Raw genomic sequence first — 22394 nt, forward strand, 5'->3', positions numbered from 1 at the left:
GACTTAAATTGAAGAAAATATGGAAAATCACTAGACCATTCAGTTATGAATTAAATCAAATCCCTTACAATTATACAGTAGAAGTGACAAATAGATTCAAATGATTAGATCTAACAGACAGAGTGCATGAAGAACTATGGACAAAGATTCACAACACTATAAAGGAGGCAGTGATCAAAACCATCTCCAAGAAGAAGAAATACAAAAAGGCAAAATGGTTGTCTGATGAGGCCTTACAAACAGCTGAGAAGAGAAGTGAAAGGCAAAGGAGAAAAGGAAAGATATATCCATCTGAATTCAGAGTTTCAAAGAATAGCAAGGGGAGATAAGAAAGTCTTCCAGAGTGAATAAAGTGAAGAAATAGAGGAAAACAATAGAATAGGAAAGACTAGCGATATCTTCAAGAAAAGTAGAGATACCAGTGGAACATTTCATGCAAAGATGGGCACAGATCAGATCAGATCAGATCAGTCTCTAAGTCATGTCCGACTCTTTGCGACCCCATGAATTGCAGCATGCCAGGCCTCCCTGTCCATCACCAACTCCCAGAGTTCACTCAGAGTCATGTGCATCGAGTCAGTGATGCCATCCAGCCATCTTATCCTCTGTCGTCCCCTTCTCCTCTTGCCCCCAATCCCTCCCAGCGTCAGAGACTTTTCCAATGAGTCAACTCTTCACACAAGGTGGCCAAAGTACTGGAGTTTCAGCTTTAGCATCATTCCTTCCAAAGAAATCCCAGGGCTGATCTCCTTCAGAATGGACTGGTTGGATCTCCTTGCAGTCCAAGGGACTCTCAAGAGTTTTCTCCAACACCACAGTTCAAAAGCATCATTTCTTCAGTGCTCAGCCTTCTTCACAGTCCAACTCTCACACCCATACATGACCACTGGAAAAACCATAGCCTTGACTAGATGAACCTTTGTTGGCAAAGTAATGTCTCTGCTTTTGAATATGCTATCTAGGTTGGTCATAACTTTCCTTCCAAGGAGTAAGCGTCTTTTAATTTCATGGCTGCAGTCACCATCTGCAGTGATTTTGGAGCCCAAAAAATAAAGTCTGACACTGTTTCCCCATCTATTTCCCATGAAGTGATGGGACCGGATGCCATGATCTTCGTTTTCTGAATGTTGAGCTTTAAGCCAACTTTTGCACTCTCCACTTTCACCTTCATCAAGAGGCTTTTGAGTTCCTCTTCACTTTCTGCCATAAAGGTGGTGTCATCTGCATATCTGAGGTTATTGATATTTCTCCCGGCAATCTTGATTCCAGCTTGATTGAAAGATGGGCACAATAAAGGACAAAAATGGCATGGACATAACAGAAGCAGAAGATATTAAGAAGACGTGGCAAGAATACACAGAAGGACTATACAAAAAAGATCTTCATGACCCAGATAACCGCAATGGTGTGATCACTCGCCTAGAGCCAGACATTTTGGAGTGTTGAAGTCAAGTGGGTCTTAGGAAGCATCACTATGAACAAAGCTAGTGGAGGTGATGGAATCCCAGCTGAGCTACTTCAAATGATAAAATATGATGTTGTGAAATTGCTGCACTCAATATGTCAGCAAACTTGGAAAACTCAGCAGTGGCCACTGGACTGGAAAAGGTCAGTTTTCACCCCAATCCCAAAGAAAAGCAATGCCAAAGAATGTTCAAACTATGGCACAATTGCAGTCATCTCACATGCTAGCAAAGTAATACTCAAATTTCTCCAAGTGAGGCTTCAATAGTACATGAACTGAGAACTTTCAGATGTTCAAGCTGGATTTAGGAAAGGCAGAAGAAACAGTGACCGAATTGCTAACATCCACTGGATCATAGAAAAGCAAGAGAATTCCAGGAAAGCATCTACTTCTGCTTCATTAACTACGCTGAAGCCTTTGACTGTGTGGATCACAACAAACTGTGGAAAATTCTTCAAGAGATAGGAATACCAGACCACCTGACCTGCCTCCTGAGAAATCTGCAGACAGGTCAAGAAGCAACAGTTAGAACTGGACATGGAACAACAGACTGGTTCCAAATTGGGAAAGGAGTATGTCAATGCTGTATATTGTCACCCTGCTTATTTATAATTTATATGCAGAGTACATCATGTGAAATGCTGGGCTAGATGAAGTACAGGCTGGAATCAAGATTGCTGGGAGAAATATCAATAACATCAGATACGCAGATGACACCACCCTTATGACAGAAGACGAAGAGGAACTAAAGAGTCTCTTGATGAAGGTGAAAGAGAAGAGTGAAAAAGCTGGCTTAAAACCCAACATTCAAAAAACAAAGATCATGGCATCCAGTCCCTTCACTTCATAGCAAATATATGGGGAAACGAAACAGTGACAGACTTTATTTTCTTGGGCTTCAAAATTACTGCAGATGGTGACTGCAGCCATGAAAATAAGACGCTTGTCCTTTGGAAGAAAAGCTATGACCAACCTAGACAGTGTATTAAAAAGCAGAGACATTACTTTGCCAACAAAGGCCCGTACAGTCAAAGCTATGGTTTTTCCAGTAGTTACGTTGGATGTGAGAGTTGGACCGTAAAGAAGGCTGAATACTGAAGAACTGATGCTTTTGAACTGTGGTGTTCGAGAAGACTCTTGAGAGTCTCTTGGACTGCAAGGAAATCAGTCCTGAATATTCATTGGAAGGACTGATACTGAAGTTGAAGCTCCAATCCTTTGGCCACCTGATGCAAAGAGCTGACTCATTAGAAAAGACCCTGATATTAGCTGGGAAAGATTCAAGGCAGGAGGAGAAGGGGATGAAAGAGGACAAGATTGTTGGATGGCATCACTGACTCAATGGACACGAGTCTGAGCAAGCTCCGAGAGATGGTGAAGGCCGGGAAAGCCTGGCATGCTACGGTCCATGGGATCGCCAAGAGTGGGACATGACTGAGTGACTAAACAACGACAACAACTCACTACTGTGGGTGAACTTGAACAAATTACTAAAACACTTAAAGCCTCCACATCCAGTTCGTCTTTTGTCAAATGACAATAGCTATTTCATGAATCTGTCACAAGGCTTAATTAAGGTAATGCATGTAAACTATCTGGAATGCCTTGCCTGTATAGTTGACCCTTGAACCATATAAGGGCTGGAAAGCTGATCCTCTCTGCAGTTGAAAATCTTAGTACAGCTTGCCCTGTGTATACAGTTTCTCCATAACTGCAGTTCCATATCCATGGATTCAACCAACCACAGACTGTGTAATACTTAATATACTGACTATTAAAAAAAAAAAATCCATGTATAAGCAGACCTGAACAGTTCAAACCCGTGTTGTTCAAGGGCCAAATGCAGTTAGTACTCAATAAACAAGACATGCTGCTGTTAGGATGAAGATGAGTGGCTATTGTAATTGTTGTAATTGGGGATCCTCAAGCAGCAGCTTTGGGATTTTCAAGAGCAGTTCATTGGAATCTCCGTGTCTCTGCATTCCAGAAAATTTGGCCCAGAAACACACTTGTCCAAGCCAATGTGACTTCTTGTTCCCTTCAACGCCACCTCTGACAAACCACTTCTGTGGACATGGTCAGGTCAACAGGAAGCCAAGAAGCCATTACATTCCTAACATGAGCTGCTGAGTATCAAGACGTCGGTGGGGCAGTCGGCGCTAGGGAGCAGGCATGCAAACGTAACAGACTTCTCTTCTAACACTCTCTGGATTCTGGGGCCAGGGCATTCGCTGAAATGTAATGCAGTCACCAAAGCCAGGGAAAGTGCCAGTCGCCCACCATGGAGCCCAGAGCAGTTTCATCATATGGAGATGGGGGTAGAAACCGTATAAGTCTTCAATCTACCTGGTGGATCACCTTTTTAGAAAGGCAATTTAGAAAAAGCCACCAGAGTGAATTCTATACAAGTCAACTATGTTAATGAATGTGTGTATGTGGTGGCAGGGGCCGGGGCGAGGGGAGGAGGACATGCACCGGGCTCTACGGGGAAAGTTAAACATGGTCTTGGAGGGGTGAAATCTCGGGTGTGCTGCACTACGCACAGAAAACAAACAAAGAAACAAAACCAGAACAAAACAGAAAAGACACAACCAAGAGACTCTCCATAGACTCAGTAGCTCCCAAGGCAAAAACAAACTATTAGTGCTGTGTGCTAAGTTGCTTCAGTCATGTCCGACTCTTTGCAACCCTACGGACTGTAGCTCACCAGGCTCCTCTGTCCATGGGATTCTCCAGGCAGGAATATTGCAGTGTGTTGCCATGCCCTCCTGCAGGGGATCTTCCCAACCCAGGGAACCTGTGTCTCTTCTGTCTCCTGCATTGGTAGGCAGGTTCTTTACCACTAGAGCCACCTTCATTTCTCTGCAAGCCAAGGGCCAGGAGTGCCTACTGGTCTTCCCTTTCTTGAGCTTCCTCTAATACACAGAGAACAAAGGAAGACCCTTTGGCAGAAACCACAGGATCTTTGGTACAAGCATGCGTTTATTCCATTTAACTCTCACTGCAGGAATAAAAATCATTCTTTTGATTTCATTTTGCCGTAAAAAAAAAAAAAAAAAAGCCAAAATTATGGAGCTAAATTTGCCAAGAGTCAGACAGCTTCAAAGTAGGTAGCACCTAGACTCGAACCCTGGTGCACTAAACTTAGTATTTCTTGATCCTGACAGTACCTGCAAATCGCATGGATGCTCCATCCCCAGACTAGTTTAATACGAATCTCGAATCTCACGGGGGCACAGCTGGAGCAGAGGTGTGTTCTCAAAGCTCTCCAGGGATGGTGGTGGAGTTCACGCCCACAGACCCACCCCAGTGCTGTACTGTGAGGCCACTGATGTGCAGTGACTACTTTGGGGGTAGGGGGTTATTAGTGATTTTAAAATGGAGGGGAGAATATTAGAAGAAAAAAAAATGTCAGACATCTGGAGATCTTATCCAACAGCTGATCTTTTACCTCCTACGTGTAGTAGCTTTGCAGTTTGCAAAGCATTTTTATTTCTCTTATTTTAATTGAGTCTCACAAAAGTCCCATCTCACTGAAATTCTTATTTTGCTGACGAATAAATTGAGGCTCAGAAAGTCTGAGGAATCTGTCCAAGTCCACACAGTGACCATTCTGAGGCTCAAACTGAAGTCTTCATGGTTCAAGCCCCATGTATCAAAGAAACCCTATCAGAAATCTGGACTCTCCTATGATCGGCTATATATATTTTTTTCTCACTTTCCCCTAGATATTTGACACTGAGTTTGCATCACTGGGGGCAAGAAGGGGTGGAAATAAATGAATTCTAATAAAAATATTTTGAAAGCAGATATTCTTTTAGTAGTTTTGAAAAGGGCAATGTCACTGCCATGGAGTGTGGCTTCTGAGAAATATGAATACAAGCTCTTACTGGATACGAACTTGGGTTAAAAGAAAACAGCTAAAACGAAAAGCCCTAAATGAGTCAGGGCTACTTAGGGAGTTCATTTACTCTCCATGATAAGAATAAAGAAATAAACACAAAAAGCTGACCAGGAATATGGTATCTTATGAGAAAATATGTGAAGCCTGGGAACATGACTTGGTTTAATGATTTATCAACTTCAGTTAAAAGAAATCTGGGTGATCTTATCATTCGGCTGGCCTCCCTTCCTGAAAGTTCTGCTCACCCAGATAAGTTACTGCTGAGCCAACATCCTCCTTGGCTATGCTTCACTTTGTCTCAGACAAAACTGAAGGAAGCTCCATGCACTACACAATGCTCCTGTATACAGAACCAGGTAAAAAGCAGAGGCTAGAAAATTCTCCTGGTGCTTGCTTAGACTGCAGGATGTTTGAATCCAGTTCTGTTATCACTCTGTTATATGGAGACAAGTTCTTAACCTTTCCAAGCTCCACTTTATATGAAGGGAATGGCAACCCACTCCAGTATTCTTGTCTGGAGAATTCTATGGACAGAGAAGCCTGGTAGACCACAGTCCATGGGGTTGAAAAGAGTCAGACATGACTGAGCAACTCACACACACACACGTATACACATGTAGATCCAGCTTCATGGGCATGTGGCCTGTGTAACTGCACAGAACCCTACCATTTGGAAGGGCTGCATGCTTTGTTTACTGCTCTGCTCTTGCTGTCATGAAATTCTCAGTAATTTTTGAGCAAAGTCCCCCATTTTCATTTTGCACTGGACACGGCAGATTAGGCACTGGTCCTGTTTACACCTGTCTCTCGAGTTGCAGGAAAGGACTGCAAGAGTTAAGATCTGTTTGCAGCCTAGGCCTGGTATGTGGTAGGTGCTCCTGGAAGATAGCTACTGCTACCTGCATCATTCTCATATTGCTGAGGCCATGTATGTTATCTGGCCCTGAGCACTATGCTTTCTATAAGCTGAGTGGATAGAGTTGAATCAAAGACTCAGCCTAAGCAACCAAGAGAGACCACCATACCTCTTAGACTGCTTGCACGTGAAACTGAAGAACCTTCTCAAAGCTCCCTCAAGTTGGTAATTTGTTTGCACAGATCAGTGTCTTCTCTTCCTCCCACATGGCACTGCAGACCACAAGCGGATGCTCTTTCCCTCTGATGGCACCACTAAGTAGACTAGCCATCAAGACACCGGTAAGTGGCCAAGCAACCAAAGAAAGAGTCCGTGCCAAGTAGGCAAGCATCGTTTTGCTTTAGAGAGAGAGGCAGTGACTATGGATCAGTGGGGAGAGATAAAAGGAGGTTGATAAAGGGAGATGGCATTCATTCTTCACTTTGAGCTCTGCTGTTCTGAAGAAGATGGTTTGCAGGCTCTTGGGTATGAAAGGAGTTTCTTTAGGACTGGGTATGAGTAGACCAAACAAAGAAACTTTGTGCCAGGGTGCACTGTCCAAGATGCTGAGATGGCAGGTCAACTAGGTGAATGGACCTTGACCTTTACCAGGGCTCAGTCGTGTCACCAAAGCAACTCAGCCTCCATACACCCTGTATTTGGGAGTGGGGTGCAGTTAAATACGGTGCCTGACATCACACCATTATTTTCAGCTACATCCTTTCAGGGCTTCTGAAATACAGACTTTTTCTGATAAAAAGGACTGTCAACCTTATTCTCTGAGTAAGCATGCTGGAAAAGGCAAGGGCATGAATGTTTGAGTTCCAAAAGGACGGCAGTACCCCAATACTAGATGGAGACCCCATTGCCAGGTGTCATGGGAAGCCTGTTGTGAAATTGTGAATTAAAAAAAAAATCATCTGGTGCAAGGTAAAAAGGAAAATCAAAGATCCATAGCAACAAAAATCATAGCAGCAGCTAGCAATTACGGAGCCTTTAATATATGCCAGGCACTGCGTCAGAACTTTATGCTTATTGTTATCTCCTTAACTCTGACAGAAACCTTTGCAAGTAATTATTATTAGCATCTTCATTTTTCATGTAAGGAAACCAAAGCTTGGGGTGGTAACATGACTGACTAACTCTGAGCCATGCAGCTAGAAAATGTCAAGAACCTGGATTTGAACCCAATCCATCTGACTTGAAATCTCACACTCTAATTTCTGTCCTGGCCTCATGAGGGGCCTTTCAAAGAGGGCTAGGAGGTTTGTCAGGTAATTCCTGGATGACAGCACTTGCTGTTAAAATCGAAGAGAGAGTCCCAACCTTCCCCTTTTCTCAGATGTTAGCCACTTTTGTAGAAGAAAGCTCTAAATTCAAGTTGTTCATACTTCATCCACAGTAACGAGAAATCTAGGAACTTAAAATACTGCTTCAACCTTCCCTCTCTCCCACCAAACTGTTTGAAAGGAATATCCAAGAGGGAAGAGGGGGAAAAAAGTAATTTTGTTAAAAAAAAAAAAAGTTGAAAAATATGCTTTCAAATGAGAAACACGTGTGTGATTATTCTCCCTCTTTTGTCTCTCCCTACTCCCACCAAGTTGAAAACAAGCTAACACAACACAAATGTACACATCCATGTAAAGATACAAGAAGCCGGGGTGCCTCGGACGGCAGACAACCCAGCACAGCAACCCCAGGGCAGCTCCACGCCCAATTTTCAAGCTTATGCACAATGACTCCTGGCAAAAAATGTACTTGAATTTTAAAGAGGGAATTGAGCAGGGGTGAACACTCAGGCAGGCTGGAAAGCAAGTGTGTCAGAGGTTGCAGAAGTGCTGGAGTTATGCCATTTTAACATATCATTTCTTGTTTCCCTCTTTCTGGCACAAACAAGCTACAGAATCTCAAAAATTGGGTCATCATTTTTGAATTCCCTGCTTTCAGCACAGCGCTCAGTTGGTCTTACTGACTAGCTTAAAAGTCTGATTTCCTGAGCTAAAACTTCCTGTCCATTCAGCTGCAGGGGAGTAATAAACTCGGGGACTGTCTTTCCCACTGGCAACCACTGTGCAATAGCTCTCACAGGCGAGCTGGGTTCCATCCTTGTATTTCCTGATATTATATATTTAACAGCATCAAATATGTCCGCGAAAGTACCACTTCAGAGGCCACCACTCTCCCTGGGAGGCTGAGGCGAGGAAGAATTGACTTCTGGGGGGCATCACTGGCATCCTGGTCGCGCAGGGCAACGTCCCTTCCCATCAGCTCTGGTGTTCCCACAGGTATGGCTGGCCTGCCCAAGAGGGACACGGGGCTGTGCGCTTCACTCAAGAGTCAAAAGGAGCCCTTGCAACTCAACTGAGCAGTCCTTACCATGAATTCTGAAACCTCTCGGCTGTGTTCTAGCAGCAGATTTAAACTTACCTCTATCTGGGAGCATGTTTTGTGAATTTTTACTTGCTTTTCTAAAATTGTATCGAGTCTCTAAACATCACTTTCCATCCCTGAGTTCCAGATTTCTAGCAAGTTTCACCAGTTTGTCAATGTGAGACAAGACACTCTCTTCCTTTTTTGACCAGATGAAAATGTTTCCTACTTCTCTGCAATCACTTGCTTCAGACCAATATAATCTCCTTCCAGTGCAGGCCCTGACTTCAGGACCGGCCTCTAGTAAATGCTATGTTAGGGGAACAGGGAACGCATTGTGAGCTGAGTTTCTGAGACTCTTAACACTCATGCAAAAGGCATCAAATTTCAGGAGATCTTCTGGAGCATGAACACAGCCATGGGGTCAAGTCTGGGCTTGCTTTATTTGACCTTGGTTTGTTTTATTTTATTTAGGCAACCTTTCTCGGGAGGGAGGGGGCAAGGAACCATAAAATCCTTACCTTTTAAAGGAGCCCATTGTTAACAATTTGTTCATCACAGCTCCCTCCACCTCACCAAAAAAGTCTCCAGTCTGTGGGGAAGAAAAGACGACCCAAGAGGAAGTGTAGATAAATAATGCGCCCAAACACCAGAGAAGAAATAAAAATGGACACAGTTTGTGTCCTGGAGCTGACAAGGGCAAAAGGAGGTTTTCAGGACTACTATTACATAAACATGGAAAAGGTCTTAATAGTCATGAGAAGTTATGGGAGTACAGAGTGAACAAATAAGCAGATGCGGATGTTTCAAATACATGGCAGGGGTGAGGGGTGGGGTAAGAGTGGCATTGAATAACACGTGCTAAGTGCTGGAAATAACACACACATGCACACATGTGCACATATGTGCACATACACGCGCATGTAGGAGCACATGCACACACACTCTTGGAAGGAGGCAGTACGCATTAATCTGCTCTCAATTCCTTGGGAATAAAACACTACTTCATACAGACAGAAACAGACTGTGAAAGGGCTTCCTAAGCAGTAAGAAAAAGAATTGTTTGTAATTCCTAAATGACCTGTTTAGGGATATACAGGAGGGATATACATCCCTTCTTCATCGGCTCTATAAATTTGCTACAGTGGAGAAAACATCCTTTCTCTAAGTCACTTTCTGAGGAACATCTTCATTTTGTCCATAGGCAGCTAATATGTTGACCAAGAATAAAGCTGTCCAGATCTGGGAAGAGAAGGCTCGGCCAATCAGACCTCCAATGGCTGACTCCAGCTCTGGGACTATCTTCAGGGCACTCCCCCAGTGCTAAGCTTCTGCTTCTGCAAGTCTAGTTCTTGGTGTTGGCCAAGATTTGCAAACACTGAATGGTGGAATGAAGGATTAACATCCTCGGGCATCCCTCCAGACTCCTGGAGCCAAGGGGGAAGATGTATCCAGTATGGCAGAACAGAGCTTGGACCAACAACCTTCCTCTGCCAACAGACTGGAAGGGGCCAGTGCAGACCAGTAGAGAATCCCCATGTCTACTGTGGGTGCTCTCAGAATTTGTATCTTATGTGGCGGAGAGTAGAGAGCATTACACTCAGAGCCCAAATCACATAAATTCCACATGTGTGTATGTGCTCATTCATCTCCAACTCTTTGCAACCTCACAGACTGTCACCTTTCAGGCTCTCTGTCCATGGAATTTTCCCAGCAAGGATACTGGAGTGAGTTGCCATTTCCTTCTCCAGGAGATCTTCCCGACCTAAAGATTGAACCTGTGTCTCCTGCACTGGCAGGCATATTCTTCACTGCTGAGCCACTGGGGAAGCTTCTACATAAAGTCCATAGACTTTGTATTAACTAAATCCTAATTTCCTTGTAATGGTGTGACCTCAAGTAGGCTCTTAGGAGTTTTCAGGCAGAAAGGCACATACAGGCTTTGCCAAAAAGTCAGAAAAGAGGAGGAAAGAAGGAAATGACATTTCACTGATTGAAGATTGAGCATTGCCTTTTTCACTCCAGGGAAACTTGAACTTTTGGCCAACTCTGTGGGTATGTGCTGCTGTTGGGAGCAACAAGGACATGAGCATTTCCTGTGTGTAAATATGCCAGTGTCAGTGGAACTGGTTGTTAGATGAAGAAGAATTAACCTAATTGGGGTACAGAAACCAGACATTAAAGAAGCTGGGGCAGGGCAGGCTCCGTGGGCTATTCCACCCATGAGTAAAGGAGGGAGCAGAGGCCACATGTAGTGGCTATGGCTTAGGAGAGGCCACTATTCCAGTGGCTCATTGTGTTGGCTGGTCCAAGACTCACCACTGAAAGACATGTGCCATGTCGTTCCCCACCAGGATCAGGTTCTCATCTCAGCCCTCCATGATTATGGCAGGACGACAGAGCTCATCTTCACAGGGGATTAATTTGGGTTCTCACTCCTCCCAGACACAGGGGCACATTACCATAGGCCTATGGCCATTCCTGCTCCCATGAAACTGACCACATCTCATGTGCTTATCCTTCCTGTCTAATGTCCATCAACTGTCCAACATCTAGTGACGTCCAGCATCTGAGGAGACCATTTGTGAGCAGTTTGAGTCTCAACTATGTAATTACCATCGACCAAAGGTACATTTAAAATCCCACAACATTCTCATAGATAAGAGGGAAAACTGAAGCACAATTCCACATGTTACCTGGAGCCAGAGTTCACAGATTAACAAGCCACTGAGCTCAGACCCTAAGGAGCCATACTTAAGGACAATTAACTAATTTATTAGGCATTAATGGGTCTATCACACTGCTGACTATTGAAACATTTTAAATGATGTAAATGAAACCTCATTATAAAATGCTAGCATCCTCAAGTATTAGAGTAGAAGAAGACTTCTGCAGTCAACCATCCTCCGTTCATAGACCCCACCAGGAGTCCCAGCAAGTTAAGGGATGTACCCAATATTCCAAATCGAGTTAAGGAAGAGAGCTCACATCAGAAACCATCTGCCTCCACCTCTGGTGTTTCTTTCCTATACCATATGGCTAAACTGATTTGGATTTGACTTTAACATGCTAATTTCATTAACTGCAGAGAAAGCTTTCAGGCACCAAGTTTTAAAGGAGAAACTCATGTTTCTCTATTACAATGCTATTGATTTTAACTCTTACTTTGATTTCCAAATAAAAGTGGAGCTTTCTTTGCTGAGCACCCTAGCTTGGTTTCTTTCCATCTCTCCCTCCTGCCCCGACACTGCACACGGCTGCATCAAATGAAAAACATTCTTTAACTATATGTGGATTCTTGGCCCTCAGTGTTGAGAACCCAACTTAATCCTTGGACTCAGATAACTGACTTTTAAAAAGGAAAAACCAGAAAGAAAGCCATAAAGAATAATTATGTTGACATACATATATACATATATTTGTGTGGATGTATAAATTATATATAAAGATAAAATATCAAAATATTAAAAGGAGAAAACCTCCTTAAAATTAGCCGAACTCTTTCAGGCACCTCCACACTTGAGGTAAAGAGTTCTATAAATGGAACATTTTATGTGTAAGAGAGCAGAGCCTGGGCTCGGCACCCCTCCTCTCCTCCCTGGAGGTAAAATCTCTTTAGGGCCTGCTGAGAAGTAGGCTGTGACATTCTTAAAGGGGTGGAAATAAGGTTTTATAATCTCCTGCTATTACCTCTCAAATACAGATCATTGTCTCAAAGTTTCAACACCATATTTCACTTCCCTTGACCCAAGCACAGTCTGGGATCCTTACTGTAAGTAGGTAGAAATTCCTCACTCACCTGAGTGTAGTCTTCAGATACCAGAATAAATCCATTATTGTCTATGAGGTAACAATTTACAGTCTAGAAAACAAAAACACCACAGTTTCAACTTTGGGTCCTCAGACTGCTTTTACATGCAATGATGTACTTCCAACCTGAGAGACACCTATTGTAGGCTGTTTTGGGGGAACTGGAAATGCCAGCTGGCTCTTGGAGTTAAGCACAAAGTTAGGCTGACCCCAGCACTTGTTTTGCAAAACTAACAAATAAACTTTAAACACTAAGCAAGCCTTGAACATCCCAGATTGGGATAAAAAGAAAATGCATTTAAAAATTATTCATTACAGTTTGTCTTCCTTTTTAAAAGTTTATATGACCTGAATAATATTTCCCAGGAACAAAGTGTCCAGAGGCCTCTGAACCTGTATTAACAGTGGCTGAAGTGCAGGCTGTTTTGAAAGCAAAACGACAGCACAATGCCATGACTCTAATGATGTATTAATGAAAACACCGTGTCAGCTCAGAAGACCATCAGGGGACCAGGTAATATTTTTTAATTTGTTCATAGACTTAGGCAGGGGGGAAGGGGCAGACTTCTGTTAAAGGGGCCCCTCAGGCCTCCTAAAGGTTTTCAAACTGTGTTTTTAATTGGGAGCTGGATTTGGGGGCAGGGCTGTTAGCTTTTGGTAGCTCAGACTTATAAATTGTAGCAAGGTAAGCCCAAACCTCTGCTTCCCCCACACTACTTTAATCTCAAGTGAATGATTTGCTACAGGCTAAGTTTTAATTACAGTGCTGTGGAGTTTAAATTTAAGGTTTAATTCCGTCCTTGATGTAACTCAGTTTCTATTTATTGCAGCTTTACATACCGACTGCAACATTTAATTTGTAACATATCTTTACCGTGAGCTAAAGTCCCCTAACTCCAGGCCACTGCAGGGCTGCTTTTTTTCTGGGACATTTACTTATCCACAGAGTTGATTCTAGCGAGACACAGAAGTACAGCAGTAAGCTAGTTAGAAAGATGCATCCTTTATTAGTAGGCAATGGTGGAGATTCAGCAGGAAATTAAAAGCCTTGCTAGCACCTTTCAGAAAAGAACTGGCTGCTTTGGTGAGCAAGTTTCTCTCGGTTATTCAAAGGGGCCAGGTGAAGGTCACACTCTTGTTCTTCAGAGAAGCTCTTGGCTGCATGGACGCTATATTGGCCCAGCTGGGAGTCCTGACAGACGTTCCCCTTTTGTAGGAAACAGCACTGTGAAAGCACTCACAGAGCCCGGCTGTCCAATATGGCAGCCACGAGGTATGTGCAGATTTCAATTTAATTTTAAGTTAATTGGATCATATGAGACAAATTGGAGATATAGACCTTGATGCAAAGGGAGCTTAACCTCCATTCAATCAATAAAACAACCTGCTGAGCATAGGAGTGGCCTCCATATACTGACTCTCCAAATCCTTACAATTGTGTAGAGAATCCAAAGTCATCCTAACTTACCCTCCATCCCTAACTATAAAATAAATTCCTACCCAAACATCCCTAGTCAATCGGTATTACTGCTATTAGACCTATAACTTTGTGGTCAGTCTTTCTCTGCAAATATTAGACAATACAAGACAAACACAAGGCAACTGAAAATCTTGGGAAAGAAGCAATATTTCCTGAAGTCCATGAGGGTGATACTGGAGATCAGCTCCAATCACACATGAAACCACTGGCACATCAGTACCCACAAGAGATAAAACACTCAGGAAAAACAAAACATCACCACCAATAACATGAAAGATGCTTCCAGAGAGAATGATTTCAAAAGGAAGAGAATAAGAGAAGCTCCCGGGGAAACTGATTAAAGTCCACTATATGTCACCTCCCTTGTGATCACTTTGAGAAAATCAAATATAAAGTGAAGGATTAAATATTTTGATTTTTATAATTTTATCTGAAATATTATACTCCCCACTCCCAAACCAAACATGTTCTTTGTTAATAGAATCAGGATATGACTACAGTTACAAATTTATTAAGTTTAAATTTGTTAAGTAAAATAAAATATATTTCACCATTTCCACTCTATTTAGAGATGAAGCTTCAATAAAATGTTTCATAATTTGACATAAATATTTGGTTCTTTCCCCACCCTCATTTCTTGGAAATGATGACCTCAGCCCCTTATAACAGACAGCACTGCATGGAATCAACGTTGGACTGGGCATTAGGAGATTCACTTCACAGTTATCAGCCTCTGTTTCCACTCTCATCTGGTATGGAAGAAACAGAAGTGACAGTATGCAACAAAGATTGTCAACCTTGCAAGGATGTTGTGTCACTGAGGTAGAACTGGGTCCCTTAATCTGAAAGGTGTCATTTAGTTTTCATTACAGGCAATATTGTTACATTAGGGATATTCAGTCACTGTGATGACTTCATAAACATCTCCCTGCCAACAAGCACTTGGATTAAATTATTGGGAAGTACGGTGGAATGGAGTAAGGCCCCTGAAGTTAAGTGAGCAGAGTGCTGTGTTATGAAAGAATCAGAGTAGAATTAGCTAGATTCTAGTCTGGATAAATTGTTTTCTCTATGTCTCTTTACAGTAGTTAATTGTCTTTTCCATTCTCCCTCCTCCAGTAAAAGGAAATAGAAGAGATATTTTGTCGGCTTTCCCTCACTATGCTACTTCTGCCCCAAATTAAGCTGAACTTCTCAGGAGTCTGTCCATCCCTTTGTGACAAGGGCAGAATGACAGGCTGAAGGGCTTGGGCAAAGCAGGAACTCTAAGTTTGACAGACATGGCAAGCACCCATTCCACAGCCACCTGTGACAAAACATTCAAAGATGAAGTTGTCTGGAAAAGGCAGAAATAAAGAGCTGGTGACGGTTGCCTTAAAAGGCAACTTTCTTCAACTCTTTGTTGCCTCAATATTGTTCAGAAAGTCTGATTTCTGGTCTCAAAAGCAGGTTAGGTAAGATACCTGAGGTTAGAGCCCCAAACCAGGCCATGGTAGTTGGGCTGTCACAGATAGTAAGGAAAACTGGGGAGGAAGAATATCGAAGTGAGAAACATTAGCACTAAGCTGTGTTCCCTGGAAGGTGGTATTAGCTCTGAGGCTAAGATACTAGCTTGAGAATCAGAGACTTGGACACTTGGAACCAGCATGACTTTGAGAAAAGCCTTTTAACACTCCCAGTCTCAGTTTCCTTATCTGCATGATGGAGACAGCAACAACTATTTCAAAGAGAAGATTAAGTAGGCCAGCGAGTGCAAATTGCTGAGCATGGTGCAAGGTGCGTTATGAGTCCTCAGAGAACCATGTTTGTGTCTCTTCAGCACCTGCTGTGTGCCCTCTTTATGAGTATCTTTTGGAGACAGAAGTTGTCACACAGTTTGTAGCAAGAGGTTGTGGAGGCAAGTCAGCTGATAAGCACATGTGCTCATCTCCCCTTCTAACCAGTTAGCTCCTGGAGGACAGGGTCTATCTCTGACTCTGCATCCCATTGACTCCTGGGGGCTGGAGGTACCAGGGATGTCAGGAGGGCTCAATAAATAGGTCCTGAAGGAAGAAGTCAGCGTGAGACAGGTTGCCTCTCAGGTTCTGAAGTTAACAGTCCCTTGGGTGGAATGAAGCTCCTTAAAGTCCTCAGTTAGGCCCATGGCCAGGCCCTCCATGAAGAGGTATCTATAAGCCTGGAAGACATCTGGCCAGACTGACTCCACCCAGGAGCCCAGGACACTCAAGTCAAGGGCCCAGGGAGGCCACTGCAGGGGGAGACAGAGGGACTGGATCAGATCCGAGGCAAAGTGTGTCTGATAAGTGTGTGGGAGTTGTGCCAGGTCTTCAGTAGAGAAGAGAAGCCAGAAGCACGTGAACTTAATGAGCCCCCACAGCTGTTTTTAATGGGGACCTGATCACTTGAGGGCAGTTGGGGGAGTGGAGGGACATGGTCTCAAAGACTTAATTAAAAGCTATGAAAGGGAATGACACATGGAAAGAGTCTGCTGAAAGGATGGAAAGGGGCCTGGCTTTTCTTTTTAAAACTATGTCAACTAGGTGCCTGAAGCCAAAACTTTAGAATCAAAATGGGAAATGGATGATAGCTTTAAAGTGCAAAATGGGGATATTTGAGCATCAGATCAAGTTCAGCGATCCAGCCTATGCCACACTTAATTTTCAAGGTATGAACCTTCAAAATGATATCTTAATGAGGCTCCATCCCCAAGGCTATTAAAGCAGATATTAGTACTGAGGAAGATATCCTACCTTGTGCTTGCTATGCCCAAGGGACTAAAGTTTGTATGTGGCTTCCACCTGAGGTTTTAGGTTCAGGCGAACCACTACATGTGTCTGCAGACATTTTCATTTGATAGCTAATGTTTATTGAGGGCTTACCACAGGACAGGAGCTGTGCTATAAAGTTTCCATATACTATCTCATTCATCCTCACCATGACTCTGGGGGTGTTTCTATCCCCAGTGTATAGCTGAGGAAACTAAGGCAAGGCTTATTACTTTCAGAGCCACAGTTGGAAGCTACTCTGCCTGCACAGCCTGTACCTTTAACCGCTGTGCTAGACCACCTGTGAAATGAGTCACTGGATAACTAACATACATTGCACTTTTCTAGCTCTAAGTGGGAATCCATTTCCACTTATTTTTATGTATGAGAATGCACAGAGGCAGTATTAGGCTGTGGGAAGATGACCACCTCTGACTTTATTCATTAAATTGTTCAACCAACTGTTTGTCCATCCAATCAATCAACCAGAAACCAGTCAGTCAACCAACCGACTATCCAAAGCACCATCAGTCCCACCAGCCAACCAACCATCCATCCAGTCACGCAACCAACCATCCATCCAGTCACGCAACCAATCAACCAACTGTCCTCCGTGCTTCTAACACAAGTTGGAGTTAGCAGCTTAACACAGGGCCTCGTAACACTGATTAATCAATGCTACTGTTGAGCTGTGTGGTTTTGAACTGAGCATTACAGTAAGACAAGTAATGCCTCAAAAACAGAGGAGAGGTTTGAAGCCACTTGACTAGCCTATGAACGGCATTCCCAAACTTACTGAAAGGGTACTGGTCATAAAACATCACAGGGTACTCTTTCCTTTGGGAAAATTATTTTTGATCTAATGGTCAGGAAAAGTCAGGCTTTTGCTTTTACTCTTTGAATAGTAGTAACTCATACAGCTATTATGATTCTTTTTTAACTGCCGGATATTTAAGGACTGAGCATTTTGTACTTTACCTTCAGCCCATACTCCCTCTTTTATATTTCTTTACTTGCCTTTTGTTTGCCTATTTTTTTTTTTGAAATATACTTCTAATCCATATTTTCTGTGTTGGAATTATGTTTGGTTAGGACAGCAGCAGGATTTATTTAATCCCTGTGGTAACTAGAAGGAATGTAAATGAGTGATCATTTATAAGCTCCACTTTATGTATTGACTAATGGTTTGGCTGACTCAGAGAGAGAAGGCTGCCTGAGCCAAGGTGAAATGCTACTTCACATGTGGTTGATCTAAGATGTGGGGCAGAAGGTACATGGGACTGGATGCTATAAAAACTTAAATCTGATGGTCAAACTTGGGACAGTGGTATATCTTTTTTATTCTACTGCTCATGTGTGGAATTCAAATTTGTCCTCCCAAGACTGAGGGAGTGAGATAAGGAAAAAGAAAGAAGGGAGGGAAAGGGAGTTGTAGAAGGGAAGCAGTATGCTAGAATGCAACATGCTGAGTTTTCAACGCTTAGATTTTTAAGCTTCTTTATTACATGAAATTAACCAAGACATTTAATTTACCTGATGCTCAGTTTCCCCCTTTGCAAAGTGAGACATATATTCCAATCCATTTTACTAGGTGGTTAAGAAGATGAAAAGAGGTACCACATTGGTAGAAAACTCTGAGAATTGTAGTGAGAGTTTCAAATGTCAGTAATTTGTATTGTGTTCTATAAAACGCCAAAATCCCAACAGTGCTGTTCATGGGACATTTAAATTATACTTTCCCAGCTCTCCAAAACTATCTGATTGGGAGAAGAAAGAGAAAGAAACAAAGCAAATGTCCTTGGGTTTTTGGAGACTGGTTCACAGCAACCTCTTAGATCTGGCTCTGTGAGACATTCCCCCTGTGAGAAAGCACCCTCAGTCATTCCGCCACCACCCCACCCCCTGCCCCAACTTGATCAGAGCAGAGACAGGCCCAGGAGACCATCATACCTCGTCGTCACAGCTGATTGAGCATTTGCCATCCAGAGAGGCGCACTGTGAGGTGAGACGGAAACAAAAGGAAACATGTCATTTGGACACACCAGCATCTGCTAAGGCTGCCATCAGGTTACTGAAGGGCAGCCCATCAGAGTCCTCGCCTGTTTCATCCGAAGGGAATGCTCCAGGATGAATCTGCCCATCCTCTCTAGGATGAGTACCAGCCCCAGACAGTAATATAAAAGCTAATCTGGGGGACTTCCTTGGCAGTCCAGTGGTTAAGACTTCGCTTTCCAATGCAGGGGTTGCGAGTTCAATCCCTAGGTGGGGAGGTAAAACCTCATATGCCTTGCAGCCAAAACACCAAAAACATAAAGCAGAGGAATACTGTAACAAATTCAATAAAGAATTTTTTTTTAATTTTTAAATTTTATTTTATTTTTAAACTTTACAATAGTGTATTAGTTTTGCCAAATATCGAAATGAATCCGCCACAGGTATACCTGTGTTCCCCAAAAAGACAACTTAGGAGTAACCTGGTTCTTTTTCATTTTAATTTATGTTGTCCATGTTAATTTATGCTTTATTCAATAGTGATATCTTTTTAAGACCTCAAATCTTTCTGTAACAAGAAATATAATTAAGTATTTATTTAATTTTAAATTATTTCCCACTGACTTTTTAAAAACTTCTGTGTTCTTGATGCATAAATTCCTAAAGTATTTTCATTTGAAAAACTATATACCATCTCAACATATAGACTTGGACAGATGGAAACATCTTATGTGTTGCCATTCCTGCTGAGTTACTGAACAAACACCACTGATATTACTTCGTACAGAATACACAGTGCAAGTAAAGAATGTTCCCAGATTATCCAAGGCAGAGAAGCCCTTGGCCAAAGAAAGCAGATGCATGCTTAGTATAACCCAGCTATGCAGAATCCTTCAAAAACGAAATAAAGAGACTCACAAATAATTGGGCATCATAAGATTTTTGAAAAGTCACTATGCAAATTCGCAAAAGTCCCTGATATTTAGAAGAAAAAGTTCTCTTTACGGTGGTCACTATTTTGATCTCACAATTACAGCTGTTTTCAGGAGCAAACTCTCTGCTTTCTCAGCATGTGGTGTCTCACATGCTGTCAGTCCTTTACTTTGCACTGAAATGAAAGGTAACCTGAGCAGCCCAGCAGTTCATTTTACAAACATTCATCGGAAATCTGGCACTTTTGGGCTCTGGGTACTCAAATGTGAACACCTATATAATAACAGTGTTGCTAATGCTTCAACATGCTGATTATAACTTACCTGTCTGCTGGCAGTCCAGAACTTCCTTTGGAAAAATTCAAGTTTCATCTGAATGCCTACAGCTGGGACAAATTATAAATGAAACAAGGCATTAGAGATCTCTTTACACAATTATTTAAGATTATCATAGAAAATTATCTGTCAAGGCAAGATGCTGATGTAAGCATATCAGATAAGAACACTTAAAAACTAAATTTACAGTGAAGCATACAACTAAGACATTTTATTGTTCAGGTAAGGAATGCTCAAGGTTACCTACACTCATATAACTTTTGACAGGACAGACTGAGCACAGTGCACATGGCTCTTTGGAGAGATGTTACTTGAGTGTTTCTAAAATTCACACACTTGTGGTCAACACTCTGCCCAGCACAGCTGAAAACAGGAATAGAAGTAAAAAGGATATTCAGAGGATCATGGTTTTTTCAGAGTTTCTGTTTCTGTCATTAATGCATAAACTTCTGTACCTAAAGGTATATTCTGCAAGTGTTTTGAGATATGAAATTTGAAAAGTTACTTGTCATGGGTTGATGTTTGCAAGTGAGTCCCTTGGTCATGATGTGACTTAGTTTAACTGGTCCCCAGTATCCACATCTCAATGATCTTCTCTCCCCAGGAACTCTGTGGAATTATATAGTTCTTTGCTTGTCTGTTAAAAGTTCCCTAAAGCAAGAGTGAAAGCTACTTCCAGTGAGAGAAAGGTACAGAAATGGAGGAGGTTAAGAAAGTGCTTTGAGATTTTGGGAAGAAGAATTCGAGGGAACCTTAGAATTATGCCATGAACAAGCTCACAATATTTCTCTCTATGAAGTCAAGACAAAGCAACTCTTACAACCATTAGGAAAAGTACTCAAGTCAGAGAAAAAAGTTCATCAGATGGCGAGAAAACTCTAGAGGAGATGGAAAGAAAAAATGAGATTGTCCTAGAAACACTATACTCCCCACAAGGGGCACCATTTAGCCCTGGGCAGTTATGCAAACTTCAATCCATGCACATAACCTTCCCAATTTTTGCCATATCTGCACACCACCATGGCTTCCCTGGTGGTTCAGTCAGTAAAGAATCTGCTTGCAACACAGGACACCTGGGTTTGATTCCTGGGTCAGGAAAAACCCCTGGAGAAGGAAATGGCAACCCACTCCAGTACTCTTGCCTGAAAAATCCCCTGGACAGAAAAGCCTAACGGGTCACAGTCCATGGGGTCTCAAGAGTTGGACATGACTTAGCCACTAAACCATCACCATCACAGTATTGTTATTTATCTTTCCACACTTTCTTCTTTTGCTGAAATACCTACAGTAACTTCAATCCACATAATGATATCTAGTAAAAGAAATACATGATTACCAACCCCCCCAAAATTCACTCATATAGTTTTACCTTGCCACCGTGTTAGATGCCCCCTGACACCTCCCACCTTGGGAAAACATTGCTGTGCTGGCTTCAGGAACTTGAAGATTCATGAAGACCTTGGGTTGTTACCCTTGTTATTACCAACTGCATTTCTACTTCCTAAACAAATCTTTGAAGCAAGACCTGAGAGTCATATTTAACTATGACATGTACACTTAGACTTATCTATCTTTGCACTCAGAATTTCAAGTTAAGCATAGCTGCAACACACAGAATGGAATTCTCTGAAAGGTACCATGTCAGTACTCTGGGTTCATCCTGCTTTGCCTTAAGTGACTACCTTCTGGACCATAAGCTCCCTAGGGACAGGGACACGTTCTTATTCCCCACTGGATCCCTGCCTCCAGCATGGGGCCAAGCACATAGATGGCCTATTGGTAAATGCTTGCTTTTTTAGAAAAACCATTCAGGTGATAGCATAGTCAGTACCTAGCTAGCTAGCTAGATAGAAGAGTAACATCAGTGTGAATTATAATCATACCCAAATAAAGGTTTTTCCGTGGCAGTTCTCAACACATTAGAACCATATGGGGAACTTAAAGAAAATGTTCTGATGCCTGGTGCCTTCCCCCTCCACAGTGGGGGAAAAAAAAAAAGTGAAAGTGTTAGTCACTCAGTTGTGTCTGACTCTTTGCAACCCTATGGACTGTAGCCCACTAGACTCCTCTGTCCATGGCAAGAATACAGGAGTGGGTTGCCATTCTCTTCTCTAGGAGATCACCCCGACCCAGGAATCAAACTCGGTTCTCTTGCATTGCAGGTGGACTCTAACATCTGAGCCACCAGGGAAGCAACCCCTGCCCTCTACCCTGCACCGCCCACAGTAAGACCGTTTAAATCAGAATTCCTGGAAGTGGAGTCTAGGCACAGCTATTTTAAAAAAGCACCCCAAGTGATTTGAATGTGCAATCAATTTGAGCACGGTTACTCTACAGGTCTTACTAAAGAGAGTAAGTTGTCCATGGAGGAACTACCACAATATGGGCCATTTGGTCAGACTACAGCAGAAGCTGCTCTTCCTAACTCTGGAGAAAATCTCAGAG

At 42.5% G+C, this 22394-nt stretch overlaps 1 protein-coding gene across 4 annotated transcripts in view; it reads right to left on the reverse strand.

Moving 5' to 3' along the window:
• CACNA2D3 (calcium voltage-gated channel auxiliary subunit alpha2delta 3) overlaps positions 1–22394 on the reverse strand; it is a 900680-nt gene that overhangs the window by 70056 nt on the left and 808230 nt on the right. For 2 of the 4 annotated variants that reach the window (XM_086367461.1, XM_086367460.1), the window contains 4 exons: positions 19938–19999; positions 18640–18684; positions 12434–12496; positions 9156–9226 (listed from right to left, as the gene is read on the reverse strand). In XM_086367461.1, coding sequence (XP_086223587.1) covers positions 9156–9226; positions 12434–12496; positions 18640–18684; positions 19938–19999 — 241 coding nt within the window. Of the gene's footprint in view, positions 1–9155; positions 9227–12433; positions 12497–18639; positions 18685–19937; positions 20000–22394 lie in introns of those variants that run through there. The other 2 variants (XR_015151529.1, XR_015151528.1) reach the window with 1 other exon arrangement.

The sequence above is a fragment of the Bos grunniens genome, chromosome 22, assembly GCF_055505025.1.
Source record: "Bos grunniens cultivar Pamir isolate PY7600 chromosome 22, Bosgru_T2T1.0, whole genome shotgun sequence".
NCBI lineage: Eukaryota > Metazoa > Chordata > Mammalia > Artiodactyla > Bovidae > Bos > Bos grunniens.